Consider the following 12,846-nt stretch of genomic DNA (forward strand, 5'->3'; position numbering starts at 1 on the left):
GCTGAAAGATCTATCGCTTTATCACCTCTTCAGGTTGTAAATCGTGTTTTTAAAAAGTAAATAAGTAACTAAGTAATTAATTACTTTTGAAAATAAGTAATCAGTAAAGTAATGGGATTACTTCTTTGGGGAAGTAATCAGTAATTAGTTACTGATTACTTTTTTCAAGTAACTTGACCAACACTGGTGATCAGTAGCTTTTGCTAGTGTAAAAGTAAAAATAATATCCACAACAGTAAATGGGTGATACTCACAGATGTTCCACGATGCAGTAGCTTTCTATGTTTTCACTCGAGACGGTTTCTCACGACTGCCAATGAAACTTCTCACCACATCCTAAAAAGAAACACCTTCTCACCTTTTACACCAAGTTGCTTTGCTCACACACGCAAAGACAAAGCTGAATCTGTTTGATTGATGCGACACACGCCAGCTTTTCTCTGGTCCTGCCACATTCATTTCCTCTGCATGGACCCGCTGCACTGTGCTGATACAGAGCAGAAATATGAACAGGTGTGACATGGGTAATTTGTTCACATGGCCTAGAGCAGTAGTTGGCCAAAACTGGGCAGCTCAGCTCAGTTTAGAGTTGAAATCCAGCTCGCAGCGACTGACCGAGGTCTCTGTAGGCGACCCCAAAGAAATCACTCATGTTTTGAGAACAATGGCTCCAAAGCCAAATTCCCTCTCTCGCTCTCTCGCTCTCTCGCTCCGTCCTTGTGTCTCAAAGAAATGTTAAAAGGAAATTTAATATATCTCATTAAAAGTAATGCAAATGTTTGTTGAACTCTGGTTTCACTTACAATAAATCAGGTCAGTTCAATACTCGATGTGTAATGCTTTGTGACTAAATGGCCTGTACCCACATTTTTAAAGTAACCTGAGAAATCAAATGAAAGCAGGACAAACCTTCACCCAACTGTCCTCACAGCTTCAAGCAGCTTCAAGCAGCTCTTCAGCACAGTGTTCAAACTGGATTTATGCTTTACACAAAGGGATTTAGGTGAGTCCCACCATAAATACCTGTTGTGCTGATCCATCGTCCAGGCGTTATATCCACTACCACAGCACTAAGTGAGCGTATTCTACAAGATTAGGTGTTAGTTAGTTACTAAACTGCAATGCATATAAAAGTGATATTCAGACTATAATCATAATGCAGAAAAGGGCTATTAGATTAATAAATCATGAGGGGTATAGGGCTCACACAAATGCACTCTCTATTAAGACACAAGCCAGGATCTGGTGAAGTTTAAAACAGTGCAAATAATATATAAGGCAAGGCAAAACAACTGCATGGAATGATGTTATGAAATGTTGGTGAATGTATATGTTTGAAATAAAAATGAACTGAACTGAAAACTACACACGAACTTTTTTTCCCATCAGAATGTTAGAAATTCAGTATTCACATAAATCGGCCTCTACATACAACAAAGCTTGTAGGAGGAATGCAAATTTCTAGTGGTTTTACAGATAAAGTAATGTGACAGAGCTCTGGAGTCCATGCATATACTTCAGGCCAAGGCAGAGTATATCCATGCATAATGCAGAGTCTGGTTTTCACAGATTTGTTTTATTCTTTTGCTCTGTTTTTGTCCCAAATGGTCAGAAAGTCTGCAGATGTCATACACAGTGATGTCTGTATAAACTTTGCTTAAATGCCTCACCAGCACAGAAGGTTAATCCGTGTTAGTGCCGTCTCTGAAGATTTGAAGGTCCAACAACAGGGTAGTGTCAGAAGCCCAACAGGTTGGGGCCAGACTGGTGGTGCTGGGTCACAGTTCTTACCTGAATTGGAATTTATTGAGATCTTTGGTTATAGCCATAGTTGTCTGACTCGTCCCAGATCACCATTGCAGAAGCAACAGAGCCAGCGATCCAGAAGGGCGAGAATTTGTTTTCCTGATGCACTTACACACAGTTTCGGTCTCACGTGTCCCCGTCTTATCGCCATCCTTGATCCCTCTTCTTATCTCACCTTCCCTTTTTCTTTCCTTCTCCTCTCGCTTTGCAAAACCGCAGATTTGGATGAAGCGTACAGTTGCCGTAGCCAAACGCAAGCCGGAACAACCTCTAGTTCTACTGCTTCCCTTGATTGATGTTCTCATATCTGTCGCTCGCACACACACTCAGCGGCTCTCAGATAGAAACAGACTATTAGCATTGGCTCTGTGCCGTCTCCATTCTCACAGTAAGTTAGACTCAAATCAGAAGAAGATCTTGTTGGCAGAGGAGAAAGAAGAAAATGATAGAGAGACAGATAAAGACAGTGAGCTAAAGTTAGTGCCAGCTCAGAGTCCAGACAGGAAGAAGAAGATGGAAACAAACGAATGAGACAAGTGCATAATAGTGTTTACTGTGAAATGCTGTCATTGCCAGCCGAGTGTATTACTATACATCCATCTAAGTTGCGGTGCACAAAACTGAAACTGTGCTCGTGTGTTGTGCATGAGAAATTAAAATTGGCTGTGATGGTTGCAAACGCTGAAGTCAGAGTCGTAACAGAGGAACCCACCCGAGGGATTAATAAAGTTCTATCTAATCTAATCTAACAGAGTATCGCAGGAGTGCAAAATGGTCAGTTTATCGAGCGACCCAGTAAAGCAGAGGTGCGTGACCCTCTCCTCTCCACGTGCACACATCCTGCAAGAGTTTAAATATTTAAATTGGATGCATTTCCCTTTTCCTCACATAGCCTTATCATTATACTTTAAAGACCCATGAGATCACCTGGGAACCATATATTGTGTTATTTGACTCTGATCTGTGTCTCATTATGCATCGCTATCTTCTTCTTACTGTTGGGCATTTTCATCAGGAAAACAGTATTTTAGCTTCCAGCCTTTCCGCCGCCCCTACCTCGATTCATTATGTGTCTTTGAACAGCTCAGACCTCTGAATATGAATGACGCCTGCATCGCTCTGATACAGGTGAGTAGTTTATTTGATTATTCAAGGAAGTAAACAAATTACCATGTAAGGATGAAAAAAGATGACTGAATAAACACTGGCATGAGCATATTAGCATGTTTTTTTCATCACCTGCTCAAAGACAGTCCATAGATTATCTGAACACAGAAGAATATGCAACAACGACTTTAACCCTTACAACCAGTGTGAGGCAAATTTGACCCGATTGGATCTGACTGCAGGAACATTTCACTAAAGTTCATCCATTTAGTCTAAAATGTGGTGAGTTTTCACAACAATTGTATAGAGAAAAAATACTATGAGGGAGCGTGCTTTTTCCTTTCGTGCCCCATTTTTGTGGAACAACCTCCCTGAAGATATTAGGCAGGCATGCTGTGTGGAGGGTTTTAAAGCTAAGTTAAAGCTCCACTTGTTCCTGATCCTATGTGTCGTAATTCCATGCCAGTTTTTACTGGTTCTATCAGTTTTTAAATTGTCTTGTTTTTTTCTGCATTGCTTTATTTATTTTTATCTTCAAATAGCTCCTCAGCATATTATTATTATTATTGTTGTTGTTGTTGTTGTTGCCTTTGTTAATTTAGTGGCTAGCATTGTCACCTGACAGTTGAAAGACTTCTGGTGGATTATACAATTATAAAATCACCTGAGATGCCAGTGTGGGAAATACAGACACACATGTTTCCATCCATCCTCTTTCCGGATCGCTGGAGCCTATCTTAGGCTTGTCTTAGGGCAAGAGGCAGGTACACCCTGGACAGGGCTAACACATAGACACAAACCATTCGCACATTGTGCACAGACTTGTGCAGGAAGCAAACGTGGGAGTACATGCAGCCTGATGGTGGAATTGAACTCAGGACCTTCTTGCAGTGAGGCAACAGTGCTACCACCGTGATGCTCCTGTTTCCTGCCGTCACTTTAAGTACTAATTTGCAGTAATCAAGTTTTAGGCTCCAAGTGTTAATTAATATGGAGATTCTCATTATAATTATGAATGATCGTTCTGAGGATGATACAGAACTAAAGGCAGCGTTTCATGGCTGTAATAATGTTTGTATAATGAATCCCAGCAGCTTCGGATGCTCCTGGCAGTTTCACTCTCAAAATCTAAATTTGTGAAAGCAGATGTTTTCTGCAGAAACATGTTTTACCTCAAATATCGACTTCCCTATTTTGTGAAACACTGATTAATGAATAATTATCCTTTTTTTTTTAATGTCAGATAGTTTTAATCCTGAATTGATCAGTACTTCAAAATTTGTTGAGATGTATTATGAAGGAATTGTTGAACCATACTGTGAGGGTGTAGAATATGAAGAGTATGTAAGGGTTAAACTAAAAAGACGTAGAACTCAATGGATTAAAAGCAGGAAGGGCTGAAACTTCAATGCCAGGAATACGAAGCTAATCTAGTAAATGGGAAGTGTTCTGCTAGAGAGCGATTGGCTGTTTAAATGCAGGCGATGAAGAAAAAAGGCAGAAAACTGAAGTAAAATGAAATGCTTTCTATGTATGAAAGCAATGTTTTTTTTTTCAAATAAAACAGTCATAAGAACAGAAATTATAAGAATATCCTAAATGACAGTGGTGCACATTCTACAAAGGGAGGAGAGAGCCTAGATATTCATTACGTCGCTGTAAAACCAACACAGGCTCAGCAGGAAAACAGTCTCAGCTTTAAGGGGAAACAGATGAATTCAGCGTATGCTTTGAGAGTTTCATGTGGATTCTAATCTAATCTTTTAGTCTCAGTAGAGCAGGCAGCTGTTTTCAGTAAACAATCTCTCATAAGCGCTGCATAAAATGGCAGAGAAACAAAGTTAGCTTCAAAGTTGGTGAAGATATTTAGCTGCGAAACAGCAGAGGTTTCCTTCAGTGGGGGGATAGTGGGGTAAAAGGTCACCATGTCCAATTGTGACTAACTCGTTATGGAGTTTTGTCCCTGGGTGGTAAGCAGTTAATGTTGTTTAAAGTTTAGGAAACTTTAAATTAAGGAGCGGTCAAACTCATTATTAAAGGCATACTACTGAAGCCCATGACCCTGAATCCTCCCTTAGTTATGCTGCAATAGGTGTAGGCTGCTGCGGATTCCCATGATGCACTGGGTGTTTCTTCTTCACTCACTATGTGTTAATAGTACTCTCTGCAGATGGCCCCGCCCCTCCCTGAGCCTGGTTCTGCCGGAGGTTTCTTCCTGTTAAAAGGGAGTTTTTCCTTCCCACTGTCACCGAAGTGTTTGCTCATAGGGGCTCATAGGTCATAGGTTTTTCTCTGTATGTATTATTGTAGGGTCGACCTTACAATATAAAGATTTGGTGCTGTATAAATAAAATGGGATTGAATTATTAAAGCCATACTACTGAACCTGTGAAAACTGTTGTGTGATATCCTCACGGGGTTTAAAGGGAGCTTCCCTTTGTCTGATTTAGGACACTTACTTAGGAAACAGGAAAAGACCAACAAAAATGCTTTTAGTTGGAGTAAAAATGTAGATTAAGGTTCTTGAAACTTCACACATCAGGGACTAAAATCACTGCTGTTTTTTCCGTCTGCCTGCACGAGTTCTGCAACTTTTTTCCAAGTGAAGTACTAAATCACTAGAGAACCTATTCAGGCTACAAAAGGGTTTGTTTTATGTGTAACTATAGTTTGAATGTTCACAGGGGACCAGGACAGGCATCTTACACCCAGCTCTGTTCTACCAACATCACCCTACTTCCATATAATTACTTATTCTTTGCAAAGAAAAAAACATGGAGCCTTCCAATGCATGCTTTATGTTGTAAAAGTTCAGATTTGCCTTCCTAACTTCAAAAATGCTTGCATGAGTGGATTCGTGGGCGTGAGCAAGTAATCATGAGATATTTAAACAAGTGTTGATACTGAGCAAGTATACTCATAGAACCAGTTACGCCAGTCGGCTTTTTCAGTGTTGTTTTGTTTCGTTTTAATGCAGAATTATCAGCCTATGTTGTTAATAGTTTAATCCTCTGTTACATGTTTTTAGTTACCTGTAAATTGTATGGATATGCTTGTATTTATGTGGCCAACAAAATGAGTTGAAAACATAATAATCTCAATATTTGCATTTAAAGTAATACTGGGTCTAATTCAGAGAATATGCATTTATAACCTTGCTTGGAAAACGGACCCCAAAACCTTGTGTGTATTTAAAAAAGGGATTTACACGAACAACTAGACTAAATTACTCAGAACTGGTGCCAGCAACATTTCTTAGGCTACTTAAGTCTAAAACAAACAAGAGAAACAACCTGAATTTATGCAAACGATGTTCTTTCAGAGCACTTGCGAGTCAGCTTTCATCTTCTCTCTAAATTAGCTCTTATTGCAAATTGTCTCTCTTATTCTGTGTATCCCACCCACACCTGCTATTGACACAAACATAATCACAGATGCACACAATGTATGCCAGCATTTTGCTCCTGTTGTAACTGGATTACAAGTGGGTGGCAATCCTCTTTCTCCCCCCTCCGCGCTTCCGTAACGCTTTGAGTTGTCTGGGAAAACTGAGGATCCTGGCTCACATCGGACTTTTCGAAAGAGCTCATCTCTCACACGTTCAGCGCAGCGACAGTGGATCTCTAACTTCAGATTAGGATTTAGGGAAGAGTTGTCAAACTTTTTCATTGTGTATTGTTTAAGACATTTTAGATTTCAAAAGCCAGCTTGTCTTATGATTGCTACCATACGCATATTTTATGTAACTCCATATTTTATGGATGACTCACTTTTTAAACCCCTTGTAGTCTGATTGTCTTTCGTGTGTCCGGCCCTGGATCGCTTCTTGTAGGACAATCGGACAATTGCAGCCGACTCCTAACATCCCAACCTGTGTGCGCTCTTCCAGCGAAGGACGATTCCTCACCGAAACATTCCCAAAGCCATAGCAGGTCAGAGTAGCCCCTGAGGGTGCAGCGGAAAGAGTCACACTGTGGACCTATTGATGCTTTACTTTCTGCAACTCTAGTGAAATCTGAACAAATCACCTTGCTGTCCTAGAAGTTATTTCACAATAAACGCAGGGTATTGTGCATCTATAGGTCATTTTTGCTTTAAACTGTGTGTTTTACCTCATGTTGAAGTGTGTGTGTGTGCGCGCTGAGCTAAATGAGGACACGTGCAGCGTTGTGTGTGTGGTCTGTCTCGTTTGTTGACTGATTTGTTTGGACCTTTTCTGGTTTTGGAGATAAACACGTTGAAGCAGATATGAATATTCCTAATGGCTTTTTAATGTCTTTCTAATTTGCCCTTTAAAGGGCTCTAATGGACTGTCCCCATGTTTGCACAGAGAGGAAAAAACAATGGCTCTGACTCATTTGGTGGTTACCTTTGAGCCTGCACTAAAGCAGACAATATCATTACAGTCCTTTAGAGCTCCTCCTGTAGGAAGAAACATAGTACCGTCATACTTTACACCAAGTGTTTGTGTAGCAGCGCACATTTAAAAGGGCTTCCTGGGGTCCCAGCTCTGGAATAAATGTGTTTCAGCGCGTTGAATGAAAATATCCGTTAGTTTACCGAGTGAGGAATTTTTGTTTTATTCCAATCGGGCAGCGGGTATGAAAGATCACAGAGAATCGATCTTGATGACTCTGAGCACGTTACTGTGGATGTTTTGGTGATTTTCACGAGCTCAGTTGCTTCTCAGTAAAACTTTAACTTCTTCTCTACCAAATTCACACTTTTTTGCCATTTCTATCCAATAATAGAAATAATAGAAATAATGTGACATCAGTCACATTATTTCTATCCGATAATGTGACTGATGTCATCGCACTAGGCAGGCAGCTGTGCAAAAATGCTTATACGTTTAACAACAAATACCTTCCCGACATTGTTGTGTACATGTTCACGTGTGTGCATTTCACTGTCGCAATGCAGCGATGATGAAAAACTGATGCAAGACACAAACCAGAGCATGTGTCTAAAACTGCAGTCGGTGACGGCGAGAGAGACATATGGAGGTTAATAACCTGTCAGCCCAGCTCTGTAACAGTGGAGAAGTAGGCCTAATGAATCATGTGGCTCTTCAGTGTGTTTAACAAGCGTGTGTAATACAAGTGTGTGTGTGTGTGTGTGTGTGTGTGTGTGTGTGTGTGTGTGTGTGTGTGTGTGTGAGACATCCAGGCAGAAAAGGAGCATTTACAATGATAGAAGCGTCATTATTAGTAGCATTTTGTTGCAATGAAACATATGTGTTTGTTAACAGTAGTAATCGCTGGGAGCGAGAGTGGGAGGGGGAAAGGTGTGAGCAGAGGTTGATTGCAAAGCCATTTCCTAAGGTTTTGTCGCGCTCTGTTAGCTGTAGAGCTCCATTTGAAAGACAATTTGTCTACTGCTGAGCACTCTGGCAAAGAGCGACCTTGTGTTGAAGAAAGTCTGCACATTCGTGTATGTGTGCAGTACAGGATGCACCATATGTCAAATAATACATGCACGAAAACAGCAGAGGCAGCTAAAAGTTTGGTACACACACACACACACATAAAATATATATATATATATTCATCCATAGTTCTTAAATCAATCACATGTAATGTTACTGTAGCGCAGATGAGAGCCCCTTGCAATCACCATCGAGCAGCCATCAGTGGCCGATTGAGTGGCCGCATTAGCAAGGTCGTGATCTGCTCTCAGGCTCATTTTCAAAGCGATGCAGGCTTGGCCGCTCGCCCACCAGATTTGGAGAGAGGTCCTCATCATCTTCAGACCTCAGCTCTGTTTGGGATCTTTTCAAATGGTACGATCTAATCAAACTGCAGTGCACTGCTGTTTGATTTTTTCTAATATAGAATCGACTGACAGCATCCTGGACGATAGTTGATGTGATGAGGTGTCTCACGTGGTCTCGTTGTTTTCTTACAGGTATGCTGTTCTGCAGGACCCTGCGGGCTGGCTGAGTGTGAACCCAGTCAGAGGAACTGTCAACACCTCAGCCTCGCTGGATCGCGAGTCTCCTTATGTCTACGACAACAAATACACAGCCGTCTTCATCGCCACCGATAACGGTGAGTTGCACTGCAATCTGAGTAAAACTCATATATAATCTAGATAGGATCTATTTTTAGAAATACTTGAAATGTAAGCCGTCGGGTTTATCCACTGTGGAAACTTTTATTCTCGTTTTCATTGTACAAAGAACTTTTCATGGGTGATGAGTGTCAGTTCAGACATGAAAAGTAGAAACAGAGCCGCCTTTGTAACTACTGAGCACTCTTGACTTTACCTGGCAACAGTCAAAGTGTCATTTTTCCCATGGTGACAATAGGACGGCCTTATGTGGTGCTCCTGCGTCTATTGGACCATATGGCAGCTGCTTGGCAGTGTCAGCCGAGCTGCTGCTTTGAGACTTTCCAAAGCACAGATGAAAGTGTCGGGAGCTTTGGCGCATTTCGCTTTTTTTCTCTTCGCTTCCCACTCTGTCTCATCATCTCTCTGTGTCTCTGTCTCTTTGTCCCCCTTCCTCTGTCTCTCTACCTTCTCCTATCAATCCATCTGGTCTCCTGTGCTCGGGAGATTCTGACAGATCCATTAGAGGAACTGAGGGATTCTATTAGTAGGCAGCAGAATAGCACTGTTGTGCTGGGGAATTCGGTAGCCTTAGAAAGATGAGTGCTGAAAGAGGAGTAATGATGGGGCAGGAGGAGAAGCTAGAAGGGGTGGAAGGGTCAAGAAAAGAAGAAAAGGAAGGGACATAAGAGGAGATAACAAGAAAAAGATATAGAGCAGGGGAAGTGTGTGACGAATAGGTGGAAAAGAAGAGAAATGGAGAGTGGACTCAGCCAGGTGAAAGAGTAAGATCTGTGGTAAAGCCGGCAAAGGATGGATGAATGCAGGAAGTTATTGCAAAGTCTTCAGTGGAACTGACATTGTTAGCATGTAACCTCAGATGTGTTTTTAAGTTAAATTCCCATCAGCTTTGAAAAGTGCCTTTTAACAGAGAAAGGTCTGAGCATACGAGGCCTCTAAAACTCCGTTTGTAGTTACTGTGTGCACGTAGACACTGCCTGCAGAGTGACGTGTGCATCGCTTTAGTCCTGTTACATTGTGAGATGACATTAGGGCTGATATAAAAGCTCTGTGCACAAAAAAGAGGAACATTTTCATGTGTTTTATGTTCATTACATATAAAATGAAATATTCCGAGCCTTTTGGTTTATATTATATGTTCATGCTCATGAAAATCATCCTAAAACGTACATTTATATACTTTTTTGGGACCATGAATTACTGCATATGTAGTCGAGTTTACCAAGTCTTTCATCAGTTTTCCTTTTTGTATAATTCTTTCTTGTCAATGCAAACAGAAAACTACGTTCGCTTCGAGCTAACGGGAGGCCGAAGAATGCGGCTAAAACTTTTGCGAGCTCTCGCAAAACTTTTGTGAGATCCCGAGTTTGTTTTGCAAGATCTCGCAAAAGTCCGTCTTAATTTTTTTTCTCCCATGTCCCCTGCAGGGCTCTGTAGAAAACTCAGGCATGACTCTGGTTCTAATATTAAAAAAAACCCTTAAAATAAGCTCACTGAGCTAAATATCAGTGTTGTTACAGTGGACTGGCACTGCTAAGGTGCTGGTGATTAGCAGTTATTCTATTAATTATGTATCTTAACATGGTTATATGGTGGTAATTTAACACACAGTGCAGCGTAGGCCAATCACAATGTAATTACATTTTCAAGTATTTAACAAAATCAAAGATTCACCAGAATAATGTGTTATTTTCCTGAGTGATTGCAGTTTCTGATGAGACGTTTAACTGTAAACATACATGTTAAACAACAGTTCATAACAGTTACATTAAAGGATGCCTACATGGATTTTTTCAACATTGTTTCACGGCCGACACACTGACGTCCCCTGACACATGTGCCTGTTCTGTGTACTGTATGTCTAGGCTCTAAAAAGCCTGTGCTGCTATTCTGTCTGCAGAGACAAGAACAAGCTCAGTCTTTTAAAAAACGACTGTCGATTTCTGTCGACTGTCTGTGCGTGGTCGAGAAATTTCAGAATACTGATGCGTACCTGCTTGACTGCCACCTCCGCTCTTTTCTGCTCGCTGTGTCATCAACTGGACAAATCTGTTCCTTCCCCACAGCTATCAGCGCAATGATGACTGTATGACAGCCAGCCTGTGTCATAGGCTGTCATACCTACCAGCAGGATATCGATTGACCCTTACATTTTCTGTCTTTATATATATGCAGAGACCTCGAATGAATACTATCCACCTACAGAGGACGAGGAGCAGAAAGACAGAAGGGCTGCGTTTAACAGAAAAAGGACGAGTCCTGTTTCAGGAGTGTCTGTAAACACAAGTGCAAGAAATACAATAGCAGAGAAATCTACTGAAATAAATAACAGAGGTTTAAAGAAAGTATAGGCATCAGTTTTAAAAGTATTGATGAAAATAGTGGTTTTACAGCCACTTTAGGCTGACCTGACCTGGACTCAGAATTGCCACGAATATACGCTATTACAGTTATTTTGTTTTGTGTTTTTTGTGCATGGTTAGCAGCAGATTGACGGTAGCTCCTGTTAACAGCATGAGGGCAGGTCAACTCCAGCAGCCCTCTGGGTTGCAACAGATGGTGGATGATGGTGCGAACACACCATTCCCAGAGACAGATTGAAGTCCAGCTCGAGGAAGAAAGAACAGAGTCATACATATGATATGAGAGATTTACAAAGAAACCAAGATGATGGCATTGATTTAAAAATCAATCAGCTGAAGAGTTAGCAACAGCTGAATGCAGTCTGGAGGCTACGCTCTGCTGCCAGACTAATCAGTTGCACCTATAGAAGAAGCGAGCCAATCATTGGCCACTTTATAATGTGTTAAGTCGTAATCTTTGAGGGTCATGCAGTCGTCACTGTGTGTGCACTTTGTGAGTTATTCACCATTGTATTCATGTTTGTGCAGCTTGTATTGTTTCTAACGGCGTGTTTCTGATTCCCAGTTAATAATTTAAAAGCCACAGATGAGTTTAGCCTGTGCAGCAGCACCTGGCAGGCCTATGGAGCAGGACAATATTGTTTGAAGTGCTATTGTTCCAACCTGAGCGCAGGGCTTGACGGGCTGTTTATATAAACTCTCATCAGTAGCTTCTGTTTTTCAGGCCAGCGAATTCTCCTCTGCTCTCTGATTCCCCGCTGGGAGTCCAGCTGTTCCCGCATCCTACCCTCCTCCCTTTCCTTTGCATTAGTTCTTGTGGGCAGATTAAAGTTGTTTTTTTAATGTCTTTGTCGTACTTGATGCAGAGGCTCTCCGGCCTGCGCCGCACCTGCGTATCCCCTCACTGCTGTGTGTTGCGGTTCGATGTTTTCCGCTGCTCATCATTTAAATGTTAAACTGCCTCCTGGAGGCAGCCATTTGTCATTGGGAGGCATGAATACATTATCAAAGCCCCAGTCGCCTGAAACACGCCAGCACACGCGCGCAATCTTCAGTGTTTACTGCCACTGAACCTGCGATTAAAAACCCTGAAGTTACGGGAAAAGTGGCTGAGCAGTGCTGGTTTAAGCACATGGATATACTAAGGAGAGACCTCCATTTAGACACTGAAATATTATGTGCACACACGTGTACCTGCACCACAGTTAGACAACTCCAACATAGTCAAAGAGCTTTGTTAATTACAGGAATATTAAGTATTGCACACATACATGCAGCCAGACTGAGCCTCAGCCTTCATCACAGTCACATCACATCCCCTCTGGTTTAAATCAAAAGTAGAGAGGGGATGCTGAATTCTAATGGGTCACAGATTAAAACCCTTTGGTGCTCAGACAGATTTAAAATTTAATAGTGTTTAGTCGTGTGTGTGTGTGTGTGTGTGTGTGTGTGTGTGTGTGTGTGTGTGTGTGTGTGTGTGTGTGCATATACATAATAT

The 12,846-nt window shown here is 41.5% G+C and overlaps 1 protein-coding gene across 2 annotated transcripts in view; it reads left to right on the forward strand.

Annotated features, from left to right (window-relative positions):
• LOC101486372 (cadherin 13, H-cadherin (heart)) overlaps window positions 1-12,846 on the forward strand; it is a 212,847-nt gene that overhangs the window by 159,754 nt on the left and 40,247 nt on the right. For both annotated transcript variants that reach the window (XM_014410718.3, XM_012923828.5), the window contains exon 7: window positions 8,821-8,963. In XM_014410718.3, the coding sequence (XP_014266204.2) occupies window positions 8,821-8,963 (143 nt within the window). The remainder of the gene's footprint in view (window positions 1-8,820; window positions 8,964-12,846) is intronic.

This window comes from Maylandia zebra, linkage group LG7, assembly GCF_041146795.1.
Source record: "Maylandia zebra isolate NMK-2024a linkage group LG7, Mzebra_GT3a, whole genome shotgun sequence".
Lineage (NCBI taxonomy): Eukaryota > Metazoa > Chordata > Actinopteri > Cichliformes > Cichlidae > Maylandia > Maylandia zebra.